The sequence below is a fragment of the Haematobia irritans genome, chromosome 3 (assembly GCF_050003625.1).
Source record: "Haematobia irritans isolate KBUSLIRL chromosome 3, ASM5000362v1, whole genome shotgun sequence".
Taxonomy (NCBI): Eukaryota; Metazoa; Arthropoda; class Insecta; order Diptera; family Muscidae; genus Haematobia; species Haematobia irritans.
In genome coordinates this window covers 166,325,778-166,346,917 of record NC_134399.1, presented here as the reverse complement: position 1 = coordinate 166,346,917, position 21,140 = coordinate 166,325,778, and the positions used below count along the sequence as shown (strand labels likewise).

Genomic DNA, 21,140 nt, shown 5'->3' with positions numbered 1-21,140 from the left:
GGGCAATGAGCGGGCTGAATGGGCGACGGGGATGACGATGGTGTCCGGGCCGACGGTGTTCGTGTGGGGTGATGACGATGGTATCGGGCCGACGGTGTTCGTGTGCGGAGATGACGACTGTGTCGGGCCAACGGTGTTCGCGTGCGGAGGTGACGATTGTGTCGGGCCGATGATGCTCGTAAACGTAGATGACGGTGGTGTTGGGCCGATGGTGTTCGTGTGCGGAGATGACGATTGTATCGGGCCGATGATGCTCGTATACGAGGATGACGATGGTGTCGGCCGATGGTGCTCGTGTCGGTTTCTGTAACGAAAAGAGGGACAGGGAAAAGGATTCGACTATACTAGAACCTGATTGATGCAAACGAAGCGCGTAAGCGGACGAACCGCCGAAGCGGACGAATCGCGTAAGCGGACGAACCGCGTAAGCGAACTAATCGCGTAAGCGAACGAATCGCATAAGCGGACGAACCGCGTAAGCTGCCGAACTGCGTAAGCGAACGAATCGCGTAAGTGGACGAACCGCGTTAAAGAGGGGGTGCTAGTATAGCCTTAGAGGGGAAGGAAAGGGATAGGAGAAGGTAGTGGGGAGTTCTAGTCTACTACAGGGTTTGGGTGCGAACGAATCGCGTTAACTGCAATTGGATGCGAACGAATCGCGTAAGGATGAATCGGTTGTTGCTATCGGAAGTTCGTCAGCGGTCGTTGCAACTCGCTTTACTGTTCGTCAAGCCTCGGTTGATTCATGGCATTGTCCCGACAAACCAACACTCTTAAGTCGGCCGAGACACCAACCCAATGAGAATTACCAACCAGTAGGTTTCCCTTTGATACCACTTGTACCACATGCAAGAAAATGACCACAGTTACCATGGGTACTATGGCGCATAGCAACCAAGTGGGCACATTGATACGAAGGGAAAAAAGTGGAATTAATTAAGTTCAACATAAGAAGAATATGTACGAGCAATTGGCTCGTTACACATGTCGATAACAACTACATTCTGGAATGACCAGTAGGTTTAAAAAAATGTATTTACTAACTGTATCCACCCGAAAAAGAGCTTGCCCAGTCCATACATTTTGGATCTGAGACACAATTCTCTTTTAATTTATCTTTCTTAATTTTAATTCTCATCGACTTTGCAATTAAGTCTTGAAAGACACCTTCTATTTTATCTATTTATTTTTTTGCCTACTTGTATTCCTTTAAAATTGATCTTCCATAGATCCTCTACCACCTTTTTTTGTATTCATAAGACGTTGAAAATTCACACGTTTGATTAACAAAAATAAATTACAAGATACCACCAAACAAAATTTTAATTATTTACCAAGTCATCATTATGTCAATGGGTTACTTTCATGTTTTTAGTAAAGACATGTGCCGTTTTTTCCCAATGCAGTCGTTTCAATACATAGTTGTGTCCAACCTCGGTTAGGAACAGTGTTATGGAGTTAAAGGAAATTGATCATTTATAGTTCGATTATCACTTTGTCTCATGACATTGTTGCTGACATTTCGAAGTAAAGTTTACGTACTCCGTATGTAGTGGATATTTTTCACCCACCTTCTCGGTTTTTAACTCATCGGGAAACTGTTCAATTCACCGATATGTAGTTCTTAGCGGACTGCCGCATTTGATGAGATGTAGATTATCAGAGGTTGATGAAAATATTAGCTTCCAGTGGGTTGGTTAACAGACGGCTTCGTCTTATTGTGGGTAGTAGGCTCGAAGATCCCAGTCCTTAGGGTTTTCTTTTTCCCGGACTTTTTGCATTCCCGGGAAAGCGGGATTTTTTCGAATTTCCCGGGATCCCGGTCAAAGGGAAACCTGCTTTGATGTGGAATACATTTAGACATTTCAATAAATTAGAAATCGCCTAAAGCTACGGTTATAAGGCACTCTCTGGATAACTAACAATATATATTATGTTGTTCTCTTATATCAGCCATAAATCATACTAAACTACGTAATATTTTTTAATACAAAACATTTTGACAATGGTTAAGGCAGTCTCTTTCAGTATAGTTTTCGAAAGAACACTATTAATATAGTGGGATTTTTCGTAACACTAAAAAACTGTTTGGAAATGAAAGAAACTTTTGTCGATTTCACCATCGTTAAACTGGTCAATAAATGCACATGTGCAGCCAATATTCCCAAAAGGGAAACACTACCATGTAATACGACATTCACATTACACTTTCAAAATACACTTTAACTAGATTTCAGTTGTCGTATGCTTTAAACCCCAATTTTAATAGATTTCAAGCCTAATGTGTATAAGGAATAAATTTGAAATTAAAGTAACTATCTCAAAAAAAGGTTGGAATTTTCTTATTTCATAAAAAACCTCCTTGCAATAATTATGAAATTTTAAAATTATGCAATTGCCAACGTGAGTTACATAAGGTAAAATGTCCCGTTGTTTTTAAAGGTTTACTCAGTCTACCTGTCTATCGGAATGTCGGTTTACAGAGAGCTCGAGCTAGTTTCTATCAATAATTCATTAATTGGAGAAATATGACATTCATAAATTAGGAAGTGCAAACTTCTTTTTAACAATTGGGAGCCCGTTGGATTCTGGATTAGAACCCACGACTATGTATGTTGCACAAGGCAACTACTACGACTTGGTACCATAGTTATTCACATTACACTTCCAAAATCCACTTTAACTACATTTCAACTGTCATTTGCCATATAAAACCCTCTATTATACCTAAAATATTGTAAAGAAAATTTCCCGGGAATTCCCGCACTTCATTCCCGGGAAAGCGGGAGCGAAAAAATAAAAAAAACCCTACCAGTCCTCGAACTGTGGGTCGCAAAGACTTAGTCGAACAACTGTAGTGGGTGGGCCTTAGTAATGAAACTGTAAGCTCGGCGATCTCAGGCGCACACTGTAGGCGCGAATATCACAGTCGTTGAACTAACATATAGGTTACTAAATACTCAGTTGGAGATCTGTAAAATACAGTAGTGAAACTGTAGTTCTGAAAGTCTCAGTGGAGACACTGTCGGCACTATGATCGTAGTCGTTTAACTGTAAGTCCCAAATACTTTGTTGGAGAACTGTAAAATACAATGGTGAAATTGTCGACCTTGTGGTGAAACTGTAGGCCTTAGGGTCTCAGTCTGAGAGCTGTAAAACTCAGTGCCGAAACTGTGAGCCTTGATAGTTAAACTATAGACCTGAAGGTATCAGTGGGGACACTGTAGGCACGATAATCGTAGTTGTTGAACTTTGAGCCGTAAATACTCAGTTGGAGATCTGCAGAATGCAAAGGGTGAAAATGTGGGCCTTAATTGTGAAACTGTAGGCCTAAAGACGTCAGTGGGGACACTGTAGGCTCGAATATCGCAGTGTTTGAACTGTGATCCCTAAATACTCAGTTGGAGATCTGTAAAATACAGTGGTAAAAATCTAAGCTTTGGTGGTGAAATTGTATTCGTGAAGGGCTTCGTGGGGACACTATCGTCACAATGATCGTAGTTGTTAAACTGTGAGTCCAAAATACTCAGTTGGAGAACTGTAAAACACTATGGTGAAATTGTGGGCATTGTTGGTGAAACTGTTGGCCTGGAAGTCTCAGTCGGAGAACTATAGATATGAAGAACTGAGTGATGGAAATGTAGGCACTATGGTCTCATTGGAAGAACTGTATATCCGAGAGTCACAGTGCAAAGATGTACCCAGGAATAAATATACGATTGAAACATTCAACATCAATCTACACGTCGAATGATGCTGGGTTGTAAAAAAGGCTTGAGTCTAAGCTCTGCATGTCGTCGTGCCAGTATATATTTCTCGTTGGAAAGCATTGTCAATAAGAATTATTCAGACGGTGAAATAACTAAGACCTAAATCTCTTCATGGTTGTTATTTCGAAAAAGCACATTCGCCAACCATTCACCAGCCTATATTATGATTTTTGGTCCGTTTCACGGTAAAAACAAGTAAGTAAAGTCTAAAGTCGTGCGGGGCCGACTATATTATACCCTTCACCATTATGTAGACCAAAATTTGTGTTACCATTTCTGATTTATATCTGAAAAGATTTGGAGACAATTTTTTGTACTTCTACAAAATCGCTAGAATTAAAAATTAATATACTAATACCCTGAGAATATGGGAAATATAAAGCTAGAGCAATTTTGATGCAATTGTACAAAATAGCATTTATGATTTATCGGGCGATACATATGTATTCGAGATACAGGACAATTTGAGTAATATTTACAATTTTTTCTACTCAGCAGTGGCGATTTTACAAGGATATTTGTTAAATCTCGCCAAAATATGTGGTCAATTGTGGGTTGTGATATATTATTTGGGCAATTCGGGCGATATTTCCACAAGTCGGGAGTTTTATTGAAAATTCGACCATTCTGTGGAAAGTTTGGCATTACAGTGTGTAAGATATGACTACGATATGGGGAAATCATCACAGAATTTTGTGTAAAATGTGGGTATTTTGGCCATATTAGATCAAGATGACACACTTAATTAGCATATTAAATGTTTTCTCTGTGGAAACTATCGAGTCAATTGGAGGAAACTCCCATTGAAAATGGATCTAAAATATGAACCATTCCTCCATATTTCCCCTACTCTGGTGTACATATATATGGGAGCTATATCTAAATATGAACCGATTTTGACAAATTTGACATGCATAGTTAGAATTATAATCCTACTATCTCAGCAAAAACATAATAAAATAAGAATAATTTTGGCCTCCGTGGTCATATGGGTGTAAATCGGGCGAAAGATATATATGCGAGCTATATCTAAATCTTAACCGATTTCAACCAAATTTAGCATGCTTAATGATACTACTCATACGTACTCCTTGTGCAAAATTTGAAGCAAATCAGGGCAAACCTCTTGCTTTTGAGGCCATATGAGTCTAAATCGGGCGAAAGATATATATGGGAGCTATATCTTAATCTGAACTGATTTTAACCAAATTTAGCACACTGAATGATACTCTTAAACGTACTCCTTGTGCAAAATTTTAAGCAAATCAGGACAAAACTCTGGCTTTTGAGGCCATATTAGTCGAAATCGGACGAAAGATATATATGGGAGCTATATCTAAATCTGAACCGATTTCAACCAAATTTAGCACAATTAGCAATACTATTAAACGTACTCCTTGTGCAAAATTTGAAGCAAATCAGGACAAAACTCTGGCTTTTTTTGGCCATATAAATGAAAATCTGACAAAAATATATATAAGGGAGCTATATCTAAATCTGAACCGATTTCAACGAAATTCAATAGCGATTGTCTTTGAGCCAATGTAAAACTCTGTGCCAAATTTGAGGATAATCGGACTTAAACTGCGAGCTGTACTTTGCACACAAAATTACATATACAGACACACACAAAAAAATTTCACGAAAATTTTTCCAATTAAAATTTTAATTGAGTTTTAAAAAATATTCAATTAAAAATTTAATTTATTCAACAAATTTTTTTAATTGAAACAAAAATAATAGTATCAATTAATTTTTTAATTGGATCAATTAACTTTTTAATTGACCTTCAATTAATTTTTTAATTGATACTATCATTTCTGTGATTGAAGACATTTCAATTAAAAATTAATTGGATCAATTAATTTCGTGATTGAATCAGAAAAAAATTTTTTGTGTGCAGACGGACAGACAGACAGACGGACATCGCTAAATCGTCTCAGAATTTAATTCTAAGACGATCGGTATACTAAACGATGGGTCTCAGACTTTTCCTTCTTGGCGTTACACACAAATGCACAAACTTATTATACCCTGTACCACAGTAGTGGTGAAGGGTATAATGAAGAAATATATTTCACGATGTCAAATCCACGCATCACACCAACCGCCTCGGGTTCTAGCTTCGCTGTACCAAGAGTATTGAATTGAAAAGTCAATCACCACATTTCCAAAATGATTGTTAAGTAGTTACTTTTAATTGATAAAAATTTTGAAAGCATTTTTAACATTTTTTATTTCATACCACTGTGCGAATTAATTTGGGGCTCACTTTGCCCCATGGGGAACGTATTTTCGCCACTAGTTTATTCACTTTCACTGACATGATCAAAAGACGAGTACACTCCTAGGATGATGTGGAAGAAGAGTGTGAAATAGTACCAAATAATTACAATACGGAAATAAATCGTGGTTACAAATAAATTGTTGTTGCGCAGATCAATAGGAGTTGTGTGGTTGAGGTTTGATTTCAATAATTATAATATATTACATATGACATTATTTATATCATCAGTTTTTATTAATTTGTTATATTTCTATTTTGGAAAAACAAATCGAATCGAACCAAAAAACCTTAGTAGTAATAATAATATAATAAAGTATGACTCTGAATCTTCAAAATTAACCAGCATTACCAAAACAACTACTGATAAAAGATATAACCATAATAATAACAAATTACCAGTTAAAATGAAGTTTTAATAGTTTTTGTTATCAAACAATAGAAGATTTGACACACGTTCAGTTATGCCTTTAAATGTCTTCCGCATTGAATTTCAATGAGTCGCTGCCCTCCCCATCCCATTATAAAAAGTGAACCATCGTTATTCGCTTGGAATTTATTTGTTAATCGTAACAGTTACTTTGTGTAAAAGTAAAATTATGTAAAGTTTTTTTTTTTAATTGTTTGAAATTAGATCAAGTTAAATAAGTGCGTGACTTTATTTTTTAAATCGGCTAATAGGATCTATTATGTTTATTTTTTGGATATTTACGATATGATGGATATTTATGTAATAAGAGAAGGGGAGCAATTGATTAAACCCTTTCACGTCTTTTGGGGAAATTGTACTAATTTCTGATTCTGAAGCGACACAGGAAAAAGCAATGAAAATGCTCATTATAGATCCGTGTAAAATCGGATTAAAAGCAATGCATTTTACACGGGCTTGCCATAGGCTGGAAGTGATTCTGTTAAGTACCCGTTGCATTTATTTCGCATCAGTTCTTCAGATGTTATGCTACTTCGATATTTTGGATTTTTTGTTAGAATTTTGCCTTAGAATTTTTAATGCCTAGTAAGATTTAGAAAAATTAAATTTAACGCAATAACTTCCAAAACATTTTTGCCGCAAAATAATTATAGGGTTCTTCTATGCTACAACTAGACCATATAACATTCATTGGAGATGATCTAAATTTGCACTACTTCCAGATCACATTTTTTTCCGGCTGGACAACCCTAGTTTTGCAATCTGTCAACTGACAACTCTCTCGTGAAATTTCCCTTAGAATTTTTAATGCCCTGTAAAATTTAGAAGATTTAAATTTATGTCTGAAATAACGCAATAACTTCCAAAATATTTTTGCCGGAAAATAATTATAGGGTACTTCTGTGCTACAACCAGACCATATAACATCCATTGGAGATTATCTAAATTTGCACTACTTCCAGATCACATTTTTTTCCTGGAAAATAAAAAAATATTGGGTGCGCAAATTAGTAATGCAGAATTGACAACAGATGGCGTGGTGTAGAATAGGAGGGTTTCGTGGCTGGGCATAGTGTTGCCAGTATTGGGGATTTTCCCCAAATTGGGGATATTTTTTCGTGAATGGGGACGAAATTTCTGAGTTGGGACATGGGTATTTGGTGGGGAATTCCCATACAATTGGGGATTTGTTCGAAATCGATTTAGCATACTAAATTAGCATCAAATTTCTACATTTTTACAAAAGAAGCCCATCACTTCGTGAACATTTAAAAAAGAAAACTGTGTATCGATGAAATTAATTCAATTTTTGGCCATGAAGCTCCGTCAAGGACCAGTGTTTATCGATGGTATGGTAAAATCAACAATTTGTCCATCGCTCAAAAAATGCTCGTGTCGATTGGTCGAAACAAATGCTCCAAATACGATCGCGATGCTTCGCAACACATTTATGACATCGAGACAAGTGGTGAAACGTGGATTTACGCGAATGATCCCGGAAGTAAACAGCAGTCGACTGTATGGGTGTTTCAAGATTAACCAAAATCCAACAACAGCTGCTCGCGAACAAATAGAGGGTTTTTTGAAAGTCGGTTTTTGAAAAACCGGACTTTTTCCAAAACCGGCGGACGGTGTTTTGTGAAACAAATATCCGGCATAACAGGTTCATCCGGTTTAGATAAAAGCACGAAATATTGAAAGGAAAATCTAAATAAATACGATAATTTATTAAAGAAAATTTTATATTCCTGAAAATTTCATTACAAGCCCAAGCAAAATTCATTGGATACGATCCAAGTTGTCAATACTTCCGGATCAAAAATTGGGGATAATTTTTTTGGAAGCTCTCATTGTGCAGTGGAATCCATTGAAAGGTTTATTGACTTCTGCATTAGGGAAACACTATATACCAGAGAAATGCGTCTTCTGTGCTAAGCATAACCATCTAGTGTGGCCATTTTAGCATTTTTGCAGCTAAATTTAGCTAAAAGAAATGCTAAATACAAATTTATAAATTTAGCATTTTTAGCATTACTCGATCCACAAAATTTGAAATACGTTAGTACTTGTTGGAGTAATAAAGTCGTTCATTTTTATATAAGATTCAGAGCGGTTTGACAACGATAATTTAGTATATCAATTAACTCAGAAGCAAAAATGTCGATGTCCGTCTATGTATTTTTTTGTTGAAAGTACACGGACGAAAAAGATTGTTTTTCATATGTTTGGGTGTAAAAATTATATGTTTGGAACTAAAATTTTTTAACACAATATTTTTAAGTGCAAGCATATAATGTTCATAAACTAGCATAACATGTTTGGGACATATATGTTAATATGTTAGAACATACTATGTTTGGGACATAAAATGTTTGTAAATATAATATGCTTGGATGCAAACATATATTAATTTAGAAATAGCCTATAAACATATTTGTGTTTAGAAAGAGTACAGTACAGTACAAACAATATTTTGTTTGGACCAATCCTGAAAATATATATGCTTGAAGCAAAATGTGTCTGGGGCATATGTTACAGAAGCTATTTCTTGAGGGTGTATAGGGCGTAATTCAAGTCCATTCGTCCTCGGATTTGACGAAATTTCTTGCTTAAACAATACTTGGCGTATTTATTAATCGATTTTCATACAACTTTCCAAACCCACCACAACTTCATAAAGTTAGCAAACATTTTCATAAAATGGCGATATTCTCATTTATTGTCACATTTTGATGAACGAAGGGTTTCAATCCTTTCAGCCTAAAAAAAATATTCTTATCGTTTGGGATGGCTCAATAATACTCGTACATGGCATGACATCCTTTAATCCTAATGAAATATATTTCTAAGGCAAAATTGAACACAAAATTTAAAAAAAATACGGCTAATTTAATATTGATTACAGCATTTTTTACTATTATTTCAATGCTGATTTACCAGCAACAATTTTTGAGATCTGGTCACACTGCTCCCATTCGTATTTTAAAGACAAGCTATTTTTGACCTCACGATAAAAAAATTTTTCAGTGCATTATTGGTATAACTACTGCTGTGTACAAATTTATAAATAATGTGCATCATTCTTTCTTATAAATATATAAATAATTTCCATAAACCTTGGGATTCTCCAAGGTTTGGGATATAACAGACAGTTTGTCACCTGTCTTGAAAATATCCGGAAGGCAATTATATGCATAAATTATTGAAATACATATTAATGATATAACTTCTTTAAGCGATTAGTTTACTATGAAATTTCATTTAATTAAAATCTTATGTCATTTCATGTTCATATACATTCATATACGTTGCCGGGAGAAGAAAAAAATTACATGTATTAATCTTTAAATTTCTTAATATTCCTCTTTACAAATTTCTTCGTGAGTTTACAAGGTAACTGCGGGCGGCTACCACAAAAGCCGGTCTATTTGAAAGCGAAAGTTTTTTCTATTTCAAAATAATTTCCTCATAAAAATATAACATAAAATAAATTTATTGTGATTTTAAGATTCGTCGAAGCTTGATATCGATTAATTATGATTGCATAAAAATGAAGTTTAATTTTTTTATTGGTTTCGGCATTTATTATTATTTTTGTTCAAAATGTTGATGCTTCACTCTTTCTTGAAAATGCAAATCTATGTTGATTATGTAAAGCCCCATGGGGTAGCTAGTTTAAATAAAAACTGAATAGACATATAGACAAACGATTGCAATCAATCAAAATATATAAAGTGGTGAACTTCAATTTCATTCGCAAAAACTAAAAAACTTCATTTCTTTTTGTGGCCATTTACGTTCAACGAACTTAGTTTTTGATTTACGTCAACACTACGCAACTTCTTGTCTACTAAATTTGATTTATGTATATAATACACGTACAACGATGAAGATGAAGACGACAACGTCGACATTATTGAAGTAACCGTTATATGTTTAACTTTTCAGTTTATTGATTATCTTCTATTATGTCATTAATGGCATATCTTTTGATTTATGTTGCATTTTTAATTTCTCACGCTCTTTTTATTTTGTCTCTCCCACTCCATCTCTCTCTCGTTTTAACGCAGCATTCAAAAACGATAAGCTTCAAAGCAGTACTGCCGCCGCCGTCGCTTCCACATCTAACAGCTCGTCTAAATCAAATTTGGATCACATGCCTGCCACCACAGAGTCACAAGCTTTAAAAGAAGCCCTCAGCAAATACAAGCTTTTGGAAGCTGATTACAAATCATTACACGATAAACGTTTACAAGATGTAAGTATTTTGTTGTTCGTCTTGTATTCATTTCCGTAAACATTGAGTGTCATATATATATATATATAATCTTATGAGAGTTTACATAGCAATCAATACATATTATTGTGAATGGTTTGTACGATAACCGATGTGTTTACAGAGCGCACACTATTCACTCAAATTCTGTTTAGAGAACGAGAATTCTAGATTTGAAAAACATTATATTCTCTTATGGCGTTTTCTTTTCTTGTAAAAAATGCACACTTTTTTTGCATTTTGCCCGGAAAATGTACTCTTTAGGTTCTTTTCTAAAAAAAACAGGCAAAAGTGCGAAAAGGCTTCGAATTCTGTTGTGAAAATAGCGCCACGCATAGAGGCAAATTACGGGCATTTTCAGCACTGCCAACAAACGAGAGTGCTGCGATTGCCCTGTTTCCTTCTTTGAATTCTTTTCTGCCCGCTGAAATGATAGCATTTTTTTAGGTTTCTGGTAACATTTTAAAAATGCGCATTCTGTACAGACAAAATGAAGGCAAAGCACTTTTTTCAGAAAAGAAAACACCATTAGAAATGTTGTTGTCTTGTTTAATTTAAATTAAATCAAAAATTGTTATTGTACTAAAAAAAAGTGTCATCTACTGTGCGACAAACAACAGCGCTGTGTATTAGTTTGAGTCACCTATACATATATTGGCCTTTCCCAAAAAAACGCAAGGTAGAACGATTTTCATACACAACACCATATCATGTATTTATTGGTATGGTTTTCCTTAATTCCTATATTAATCGGGTTTAATTAGGTTTCTTATTGTGAATGCCGATAACCATGGCACAAAAAATGTCATTACTAATAAAAGGTGGCACACAAATTTTAAAAAAGTGGAACAAGAAGCATAACACTCTAAACAAACCTTACATACCATTTATGTTCTATTTAATTCAAAATGATCCGAAAAGTAAAGTCAGAAAAGTTGCTCGTGAGCAGAACATACAGTATGCAAAATCCGTATTCGTACACCCGCGAGGAAATAGGAAAATCGCTATAATTTTAAGGTGTGTAATACCAATACCAAAAACTTTTTCATATTAATATTGTTTATGCAAAATACAAACCATACAAAAAAATATGGCACCGTATTGCATCAATTCTAATGTAGATGGCACGTTTTTCATTTTATTTGAAACAAAATCCGTATTCGTACACAATAACATATATGAAAAAAAATTATTTTACAATATATTATAACTAAAGTTAATATTTTGTTGGATATCCTTTTTGTTTTAGAACTGCATTTAGACATCTTGGAGTGGATTCGACAAGTTTGGATGTTAATTCTGGGGATATTTGATCCCATTCAATTTTTAATGCTGTTTTGAGGTCCTTTACGTTTCTAATATCGTATTTTTTAATTTTTCTTAAAAATTGACCATTGGTTCACAATAGGATTGAGGTCTGGACTTTGGGGTGGTGTCTTCAGATATTTTGGACAGTTGTACAGGATCCAAAGGCTGGAATCTAGAGTGGTGTGTTTCGGATCGTTGTCCTGTTGGAAGATAAAGTTCTGGGACAAACCTAATTTTACGGCACTCTGTTTCAAGTTTTGCTTCCAAATGTTTATATAATCCTTTGCTGTCATTATTCCATCCACAAAATTAAGGTTTCCAACGCCTGCTGCGGAAAAGCACCCCCATACCATCACTGATCCCCCACCATGCTTGAATGTACGAATTAGGTTATGGCGTGATAAGCATGTATTTTTCTCTCGCCAAATTTTTATGCGTCCATCGTATACTTTGATGTTGAATTTTGACTCATCAGTAAAAATAACTCTTTTCCAGAAGTTAAAATCTTCATTTTTGTATTTTTTAAAGAATGTAATTCTCTTTTGCTTATGAAGCCTGCTGATAATAGGTTTTCTGACAGCATACCGGCTCTTAAATCCACATTTTTTTAAATAATTTCTCACTGTCTGGAGGATAACACGTATTCTAAAATGTTTTTCTAAACTTACAGCCAGTTATACCTCATTTACTGTCGGATCGATGCGAATTTGATGGCGAAGGAATGAACAGTGTCTCCTTGATAGCTTGATAGGAACGGTTAACTTTTCGACGTTGTTTTTTTGACTGGCCACAATTTTTGAATTTTGAAATAATATATTGTATTGTAGAAGCACTGCGCTTCATTAATTTTGCGATCTCACGTAAAGATTTTCCACTTTTATGCAGATCTATTACAATTTTTCGTTGTTCGTCCGAAAGTTCGCTTGATTTTTTACCTATATCGATTTTCGCGTGCTACTTGCAGAAACAACACTAAATTTGATTTATTTCGATAACACAGGGCTCTATAACCAAAATGCAAAACACCGAAACAAAGTTTTGTTAAAAACTCCCATTAGAATGAACAGTAAAAACAGGGATGTCAAGTGTACGAATACGGGTTTTGTTTCAAATAAAATGAAAAAAGTTTTGCTATTACACACCTTAAGTTTATAGCGATTTTCCTATTTCATCGAGGGTGTACGAATACGGATTTTGCATACTGTATCTCCAAAACGGATTCAACATATATTAAAAAATGAGCTTGGGCTAAAGCCATTTAGGTTACAAAAAGTGCAATAGCTCACCGATACACAAAAAGATAGACTGAAAAGAACCAAAGAGTTGCTTCGCTTAAACGAAAGTGGCCAGTTACCGAATTTGGTTTTTTTTTCTGACGAGAAGCCATTCCAAATTAAACAGTTTGCGAACAAACAAAATGATGGGGTTTACTTGCCAAAGAGGTCAGCTGAAAATGTATACCTTTGATTGGCCGCCGTAACGGCCAATGGCTCGTATTCTTCAACCATACACGCAGAAGAGAAATATAATCACCTCCTAGAGCAAATTGGTATTTTTGGATGGGGAACCGCAAAACTGTTGTTTTCTAACCAAACATAAAATTTTATCGAAATCCGATACATAACATCCGAGAAAATAATATGGTTACGAAAAACATGTTACATGTTCACCGTCCAAAATAACATTTTTTTTTTTGCTCTAGGAGGTTATCATATTCGGGAAAAATGTTCTGAGGACAGTATTGAAGCCCTGGTCAGACAAACATTTCATGTGCCTTGCTTCATTTCTACAACGCAATGACCACCAAAACCCACGGATATCAGTCGGTTGACTTTTGTGCCTGGGCCATTTTGGAGAGTAAGATTTATACTTAAAAAAGTGTCGATTATCTCAAGATGGTACTTTGCTGGGAATGGGCCAAAATATCGCCACATTCCCGCACCACTTTCTCGGTCGTTTGAGGGCCATGATTCGTTCCAAAAATAGCCACTTCGAACAAATCTAAACTGATTCTAAAAATTAATGTTATTTATGACATTTTTACTTTTGAACAATAAAATTTAAAAAAAAAATGCATTAAGGAATATAGTGCTTTACTATGGTGCATTGGTAGCCACCGTGGTGCAATGCTTAGTATGCCCGCCTTGCATACACTAGGTCGTGGGTTCGATTCCCGCTTCGACCGAACTCCAAAAAGTTTTTCAGCGGTGGATTATCCCACCTCAGTAATGCTGGTGACATTTCTCAGGGATTCAAAGCTTCTCTAAGTGGTTTCACTGCAATGTAGAACGCCGTTCGGACTCGGCTATAAAAAGGAGGTCCTTGTCATTGAGCTTAACATGGAATCGGGCAGCACTCAGTGATAAGAGAGAAGTTCACCAATGTGGTATCACAATGAACTGAATAGTCTAAGCGAGCCAGATACATCGGGCTGCCACCTAACCTACTATGGTGCATTACACATCAGCCACCCTGTATAGTTGTAAACCTTGCTTCGTTGCTAAAGAACTGATCATATCCTCCCCCACCCCACATTATTGATAAACATATTTTAACTATTAATTGAGCTTTTATATATTCAACCATACATAACTCATTTCTAAACTTTTGATTACGTTTTTCTTTCACTCTTTATTTTTGTCCTACAATTACAGTTGAAGACTTTACAAACTGCCCATGAACGTGAACTGGCCACATGTCACGAAACCGTTCGTCTCTTACAGCAACGTCTCAATGAACGTGATGAACAATTTGCTATGCAAAAACGCCGTAAAGTACCCGTCGATTATTATGCGCTCAAAGCCAAGGTATGTTATGCAGCCAAAATGGGGAGATTAAATGACTTCCACAAGAAATTCCCTTCCCTTCATTCCCCTGGTATGGACACTTCAACTTATATCGGTCATTCCTCTCAGCCAATGGTCAGTAAATTTAATGAGACGCTGACGCCAATGGCATTACACCGACAAACGCTACATGCTACAATTAGACCTAAACCTATGAGTTACTGGTCTAAACAATTGTCCACATCGCCGTTGCCGTCGTCGTTGTCATCGTCAAGTGTGAAAAATGTTCATATGCTGACCATTAGCCTATTGTTGTTGTTTATGTTGATGTATAAATGTCGTTTTATTTTTGGACTTTTAACGGGCAGTAGCTTTTATGCAACAATTGTAACAGTTTTTATGATTTTAATTTACAAATTAATTACTCCATTATTGCATAACTAGTCCATCGTCTATCCCTCAATCTGCCAATTCATTCATAGTTTAATGATTAACTCTTTCGTATAATTTCCAACTGTATATCAGTCTATGCATTTTTTTCTTCACATTAAATCTTTATTTTTTGTTTGTTTTTTTTTTTTCTTTGCGTTTTAAACGAGAAAACTCATGTGAAATTGAAGTGAAATGATCTTGCTTTTGTTGTCATAGCTTATTTTTATTATTATTTTTATAGTGTACAATTAATGTTGTTGTCATTGGTGTAGATGAGGTTGATGGCGATCATTACTATCTTCTGTATTATATAACAATAATATAAAAATAACTAATTTTGTATAAACTATGAATGCGTGGTGTTTGTTGAATTTATTTAATTTCGATAGTGTCGTCTTTATTGATATTTTTATTTGACTAATGTGTGTTGATAGCTTAATTTGGAATTAAATGCTCTTTTTTTAAATTGGAGTAATCTTTTGTGTAATTTGTTTATTTATCATTTTATGCAAATATAGCAACAAAAAAATTATTCTCCATGGTGTGCTATCTTTGCACTATGGGACCAGGGACCATTATGCGGAATTATATATTTTCAAAATACGAAAATTTATAAATAACAATACCGAATGCTTTGATAAACGATAGTAAAAAAAAGCATGGTAACCCTCTTTACACTCTACTGGCAACCCCACATACTCTGTACTCAAATACCAAATAGCGAGTCTTTATAGACAACCCTATATTCTGTAGTGGCAACCCTAAATACTCTTTATTCAAAGACCATTGCCAACACTGACACTGCTTCGTCGTTGTAAAACTAAGATGTCACTAACAGCATAACCAATATAATCGACTTGACCTCAGCGACTTCTCCCGCTCAACAATATTTATTGCCGCAGCATCTGACACCGAATATTGTTGTACCAGTTCTGGAAAGTGCACCTTTTTTGCAATTTAATTGCAACGGGCTCCGAGGTAAGATCAGTAAGATTGTAGATTTTATGAATCTGAAGAGAATCAGGGTCTCTGTGATCCAACAGACAAAGATAAATGCCACCTGTATGTATGGATCGCATAAGGAATGTAGGTTGAGGCCTGGCTTGCATATTGCACCGTTCTGTGCAGTATAGACTAGAGGTCTGCACAATTCCATTTTTAAATGCAGAGTACACGTGTATTTGCTACATTAGTACATCTATTTGAGAGAGTCGCAAAACAATTGGTACACATTTTGATGAACACCAAAAGCCACGAGTAACTTCTTGTTGCTACTCTGATGTCTTCACTACCAACAAACACATATTCCTCTTTCTCTCTTATTGAAGTGTACTCAGAGTGATCACGTTGAGTATGTTGCGAGAACAAAACTTCATAGAGTACTCCATGTACCACGTGCAGTTTCAGAAATACAAAAAAAAAAAAACAGTTACTCTCCATACTCGGTTACTCGGTTTGTTATAGAGAACTGCAAACGTTAAGGTAAATGTGTGTCATACATAAATATATGAAATATGTGACATACATGCATATCTATGATTAATAATAATGGAAAGTTTTGCTTCGCACATATCTGAGAAATACTTGTGGTACCACGTGAAGTGAAGAGAATCCATGTTGTACTTTTTCTCAAGTACTTTTTTTCGCAACACATATTGTTTCGGATAAGTACTTGGTGGTATTTGACAAGCAAGTGTTCTCTTCACTTCACTACTTGCGCTCTAAGAGAAAGACAGTATATGTACTATATTCGACAGCGAATTGCATACATGTAGTGAAAAGTTATTCGATGCAGACCTCTAGTATAGACCTATCACGCACGTGCCAAACACTACTGACTCTTACAGAAAAGTAGCATTCAAGTCCAGGGCTGCCGAGATAGAGATATACAACGTTCATATACCGCCGGCCTCAGAGACTACACCGCCACTTCAATGGGTTATCGATCTAAATTTGCTGGTCCTCTATTTAGGGAATTTGTAATAAAGTCGAAAATGATGTGATCGCAATCACATTAGATTACCTCATGGTGAGTTAAGCAATGAGATGCGCGATGTATTTTAACATCAGACGACGTGATGTTGATTTAAGCATGAGGTTTTTCGACGGGCTATACTCCAGGTTATAGGCCAAACATTGAGTGATTGTTGCGTGGACATAACCGATTGGTGCTAAGAGAGAATGCTTTGGCATTCTCTCCTGGGTAATAGCCGTCCTCTTCGTGGACATCGGGAATACGTCCCTACCGGTAGAAACCAAACGTTGTGTTCTTAATTATCTGTGCGGGCACCACTCGTGTGTGGTATTTAGGGATAGAAAGCCGAGACCCTGTAGAGTGAAAAAGGGAGTTCCCCAAGGTAGGGTGATATCTCCGGCACTTTTCAACCTCTACCTATCATCCATTTCACCACCTCCGGACGGCGTTGAAATTGTCTCATATACGGGCGACTGTACAATCATGGTATCTGGGCCCGTAGTTGATGTCATATGTCATCTTGCTGATCTTACCCACACTTTTCACTGCATGGACAGCTGAAGTACGCAGGCAGTTGATGAATATGGAGTCTATTGCGAGATAATTCTTACTACAAACCAGTGATGGAAAATACAATTTTTAAGAAAGTACAAAAAAGGTATTTTTTGAGCGAAAAAGTACTTTTCACTAAATTTCAACAAAAATCCCATTGGGTGATTATTGTCCAGAGCTTCGTTAGACTGAATTTAAAGCGAATAAAATTTTGTTTGTCAACTCCTCAATTTAAAAAAAATTTAAAAAGTTTTCTATAGAAATAAAATTTTGAGAAAATTTTCTATAGAAACAAAATTTTGACAAAATTTTCTATAGAAATAAAATTTTGACAAAATTTTCTATAGAAATAAAATTTTGACAAAATTGTCGATAGATATAAAATTTTGACAAAATTTTCGATAGATATAAAATTTTAACAAAATTTTCTATAGAAATAAAATTTTGCCAAAATTTTCTATAGAAATAAAATCTTGACAAAATTTTCTATAGAAATAAAATTTTGACAAAATCTATAGAAATAAAATTTTGACAAAATTTTCTATAGAAATAAAATTTTGACAAAATTTTCTATGGAAATAAAATTTTAACAAAATTTTCTATAGAAATAAAATTTTGACAAAATTTTCTATAGAAATAAAATTTTGACAAAATTTTCTATAGAAATAAAATTTTGGCACACTTTTCTATAGAAATAAAGTTTTGACAAAATTTTCTATAGAAATAAAATGTTGACAAAATTTTCTATATAAATAAAATTTTGAAAAAAACTTTCTATAGAAATAAAATTTTTACAAGATTTTTTATAGAAATAAGATTTTGACAAAATTTTCTATAGAAATAAAATTTTGACAAAATTTTCTATAGAAATAAAATTTTAACAAAATTTTCTAAAGAAATAAAATTTTGACAAAATTTCCTATAGAAATAAAATTTTGACAAAATTTTCTATAGAAATAAAATTTTCACAAAATTTTCTATAGAAATAAAATTTTGACAAAATTTTCTATAGAAATAAAATGTTGACAAAAAACAAAATAAAATTTTGACAAAAAGAAAAATATTTTGACAAAATTTTCTGTAGAAATATAATTGTGACAAAACTTTCTGGTAGTTTTTGGCTCGCATTATTCTCATCGAGAAAATGTTCGTGTGGAAGCGTAATATAGAAGCGCGTGCTTTTTTCGACTAAATCATTCTTGAAATTCAATAAATTGGTGTTTTTGACTATGGCTTTTACAAAATCGAGATTTTATTCCCGCATAAACTTGTCTGTTTTGCCATATTTGTAAAAGATTATTAATTAACAAGCTTGTTAAAGACTTTCTCAAAATATTAAAATATTTTGTCAAAACTATTGTCTACACAAAAGGTACTAAATCATTCGCGGGGGTACTACGGTACTGACCAGGGTGGAAAAAAGTACTATAGTACTGCATTTTCAATGCCTGCTACAAACTACCACAAGATTCTCTCGGTTACATTCGACAGCCTTTTTTTGATGTCGTCTACACATGCTACTGCATTTTGCGATAGAAACAAAGTCCACAAATCGCATGCCGGCAACACTTGAGTGCTGATAATTAAACTTTGGTGACTACATAAAAGGCAATTGGACGGTCAGTGGTAACCCAGCAAAAAATGAGCTTCTAAAAAAGTAGTTTGGATCCCCAACTTGCTGGGCGCCAGTGTGGACACCTCAAACAAGCGACACGTAGTGGAATAACATACATACTTATCAAGCAGACATGCTGGCCTAAGAACTGCGGCAGCATGTCTGCGTAGTACACCCCTGGATCACCTTTATATGGAGGCTAAGATCATCCCTGTGTGAAATCATAATTACATGTTGTCAAAGCAGTATCTCCTCGCAGTAACCACCCAAATAACCAAAATAGAGCCTCTAGACCAGGCAAGATACCAGACAGGTCTGAACAGGATTCATGAAGTTACTGTAGCTGAAGCGTTTAGAAGCTACGAAATTAATAATGTTCCCGGAGCTCGACTGCCGCTCATATCATCGGAGGAAAGAGACCTCCCGCGGCAGATCAGGGTAGTTTTGGCCCAACATGGATAAGGCAAGTGCAACCGCATCAATTCCTACCTATCATTAATTGATAGCAGCGTAGCTGACATGTGTCTCATATGCAACCAAGGGCCACATGATATGCGCCATCTTTTCGCTTGACCACCAGATCACTCTGGACACACCTCCTAATCGCAGAGTTAAAGAGATAAAAATTTGTAACATGAATTACAGGCAAAATTAAACATTCCTAAAATCCCTAAAGGTATACGTTGTCTGTTTCCTACGGATCTGAAAACGTGTTTGCTTCGAAGAACACGAGGCCGAATTTTTTTCTTAATTTAAAAAAGAGTTGATCCACCTTATTGTATTATTTTTTTTTTTTTTTTGTTTTGTAATCTATATGTATTTATTGTCTGTTTGTCATTGAAAATAGTAGTTCTTTAAGTTGGGAGTCATTTTTACAATAGCTTCCTACAATTTTATTCCACCATGATCACCCTATAATATACCTCATATCAGTATACAAAAATAATACTATCAAAATGTATAATATTTTAAACATATATATTTTTTAATTGCATAAAGGTTTCTTCGCTGGAAAGAAGACACACCGAACGTGAAGAGCGCCTCCACATGTTGGTCGAGGCCCTAAGTAAGGGTAGACTCAATGGTGCATTAGATGACCTACTTACCGACAACAATAATCAATGAGATATTTAAAGGGAACATCATAATGATGATTGCGATAAAGTAGCATATTAAGCAAAAAAGAATTTACATAAATAAGAAAATTTTAATAAATTATTGTTTTTTTTTTATTCTTTACAAATTTAGAAAAATGTTTGGTACTTAAGTATAAAATGAGTTATTCTTTTAAGAGATTGAATTTTTCTAAAAACCTCAATCTCATATTACAAACTATTTTTTTTTCATATTATGTCGATACATAATTTTTTCAGAGAATTTTTTTTATACCAAGAAAAAGCAGAGAAATGAAAACCAAAAAAAACTTTGCAAAAGTTATATAAAAAAACAAATAAAGAATATGGACTGAATTTTAAAATATATAAACATTTCATCATATAACTTTAATTGTTATTGCATATTTCAGTATTTAAGATTAAGTTAATATAATTATTATTATTTTTTTTTTTCAAAAAAACAATATTTCTCTTAGAAGTATAAAAATCCCATATATACATTTTATCCATTTAATGCAATATCCGTTTTAAACCAGGAACAACTGTGACGTCCGTTTCTAAAGTATAAAAAGGCCATAATCAAATTTGTTGAAGCCA

General features: G+C 34.7%; 1 protein-coding gene across 1 annotated transcript in view; it reads left to right on the top strand.

Moving 5' to 3' along the window:
• LOC142230726 (uncharacterized) overlaps window positions 1-20,643 on the top strand; it is a 260,167-nt gene extending 239,524 nt beyond the window's left edge. The window contains exons 5-7 of the mRNA XM_075301355.1: window positions 10,555-10,742; window positions 14,723-14,875; window positions 20,428-20,643. Coding sequence (XP_075157470.1) covers window positions 10,555-10,742; window positions 14,723-14,875; window positions 20,428-20,553 — 467 coding nt within the window. The 3' untranslated portion in view covers window positions 20,554-20,643. The remainder of the gene's footprint in view (window positions 1-10,554; window positions 10,743-14,722; window positions 14,876-20,427) is intronic.
• The last annotated feature ends 497 nt before the right edge of the window (window positions 20,644-21,140 follow it).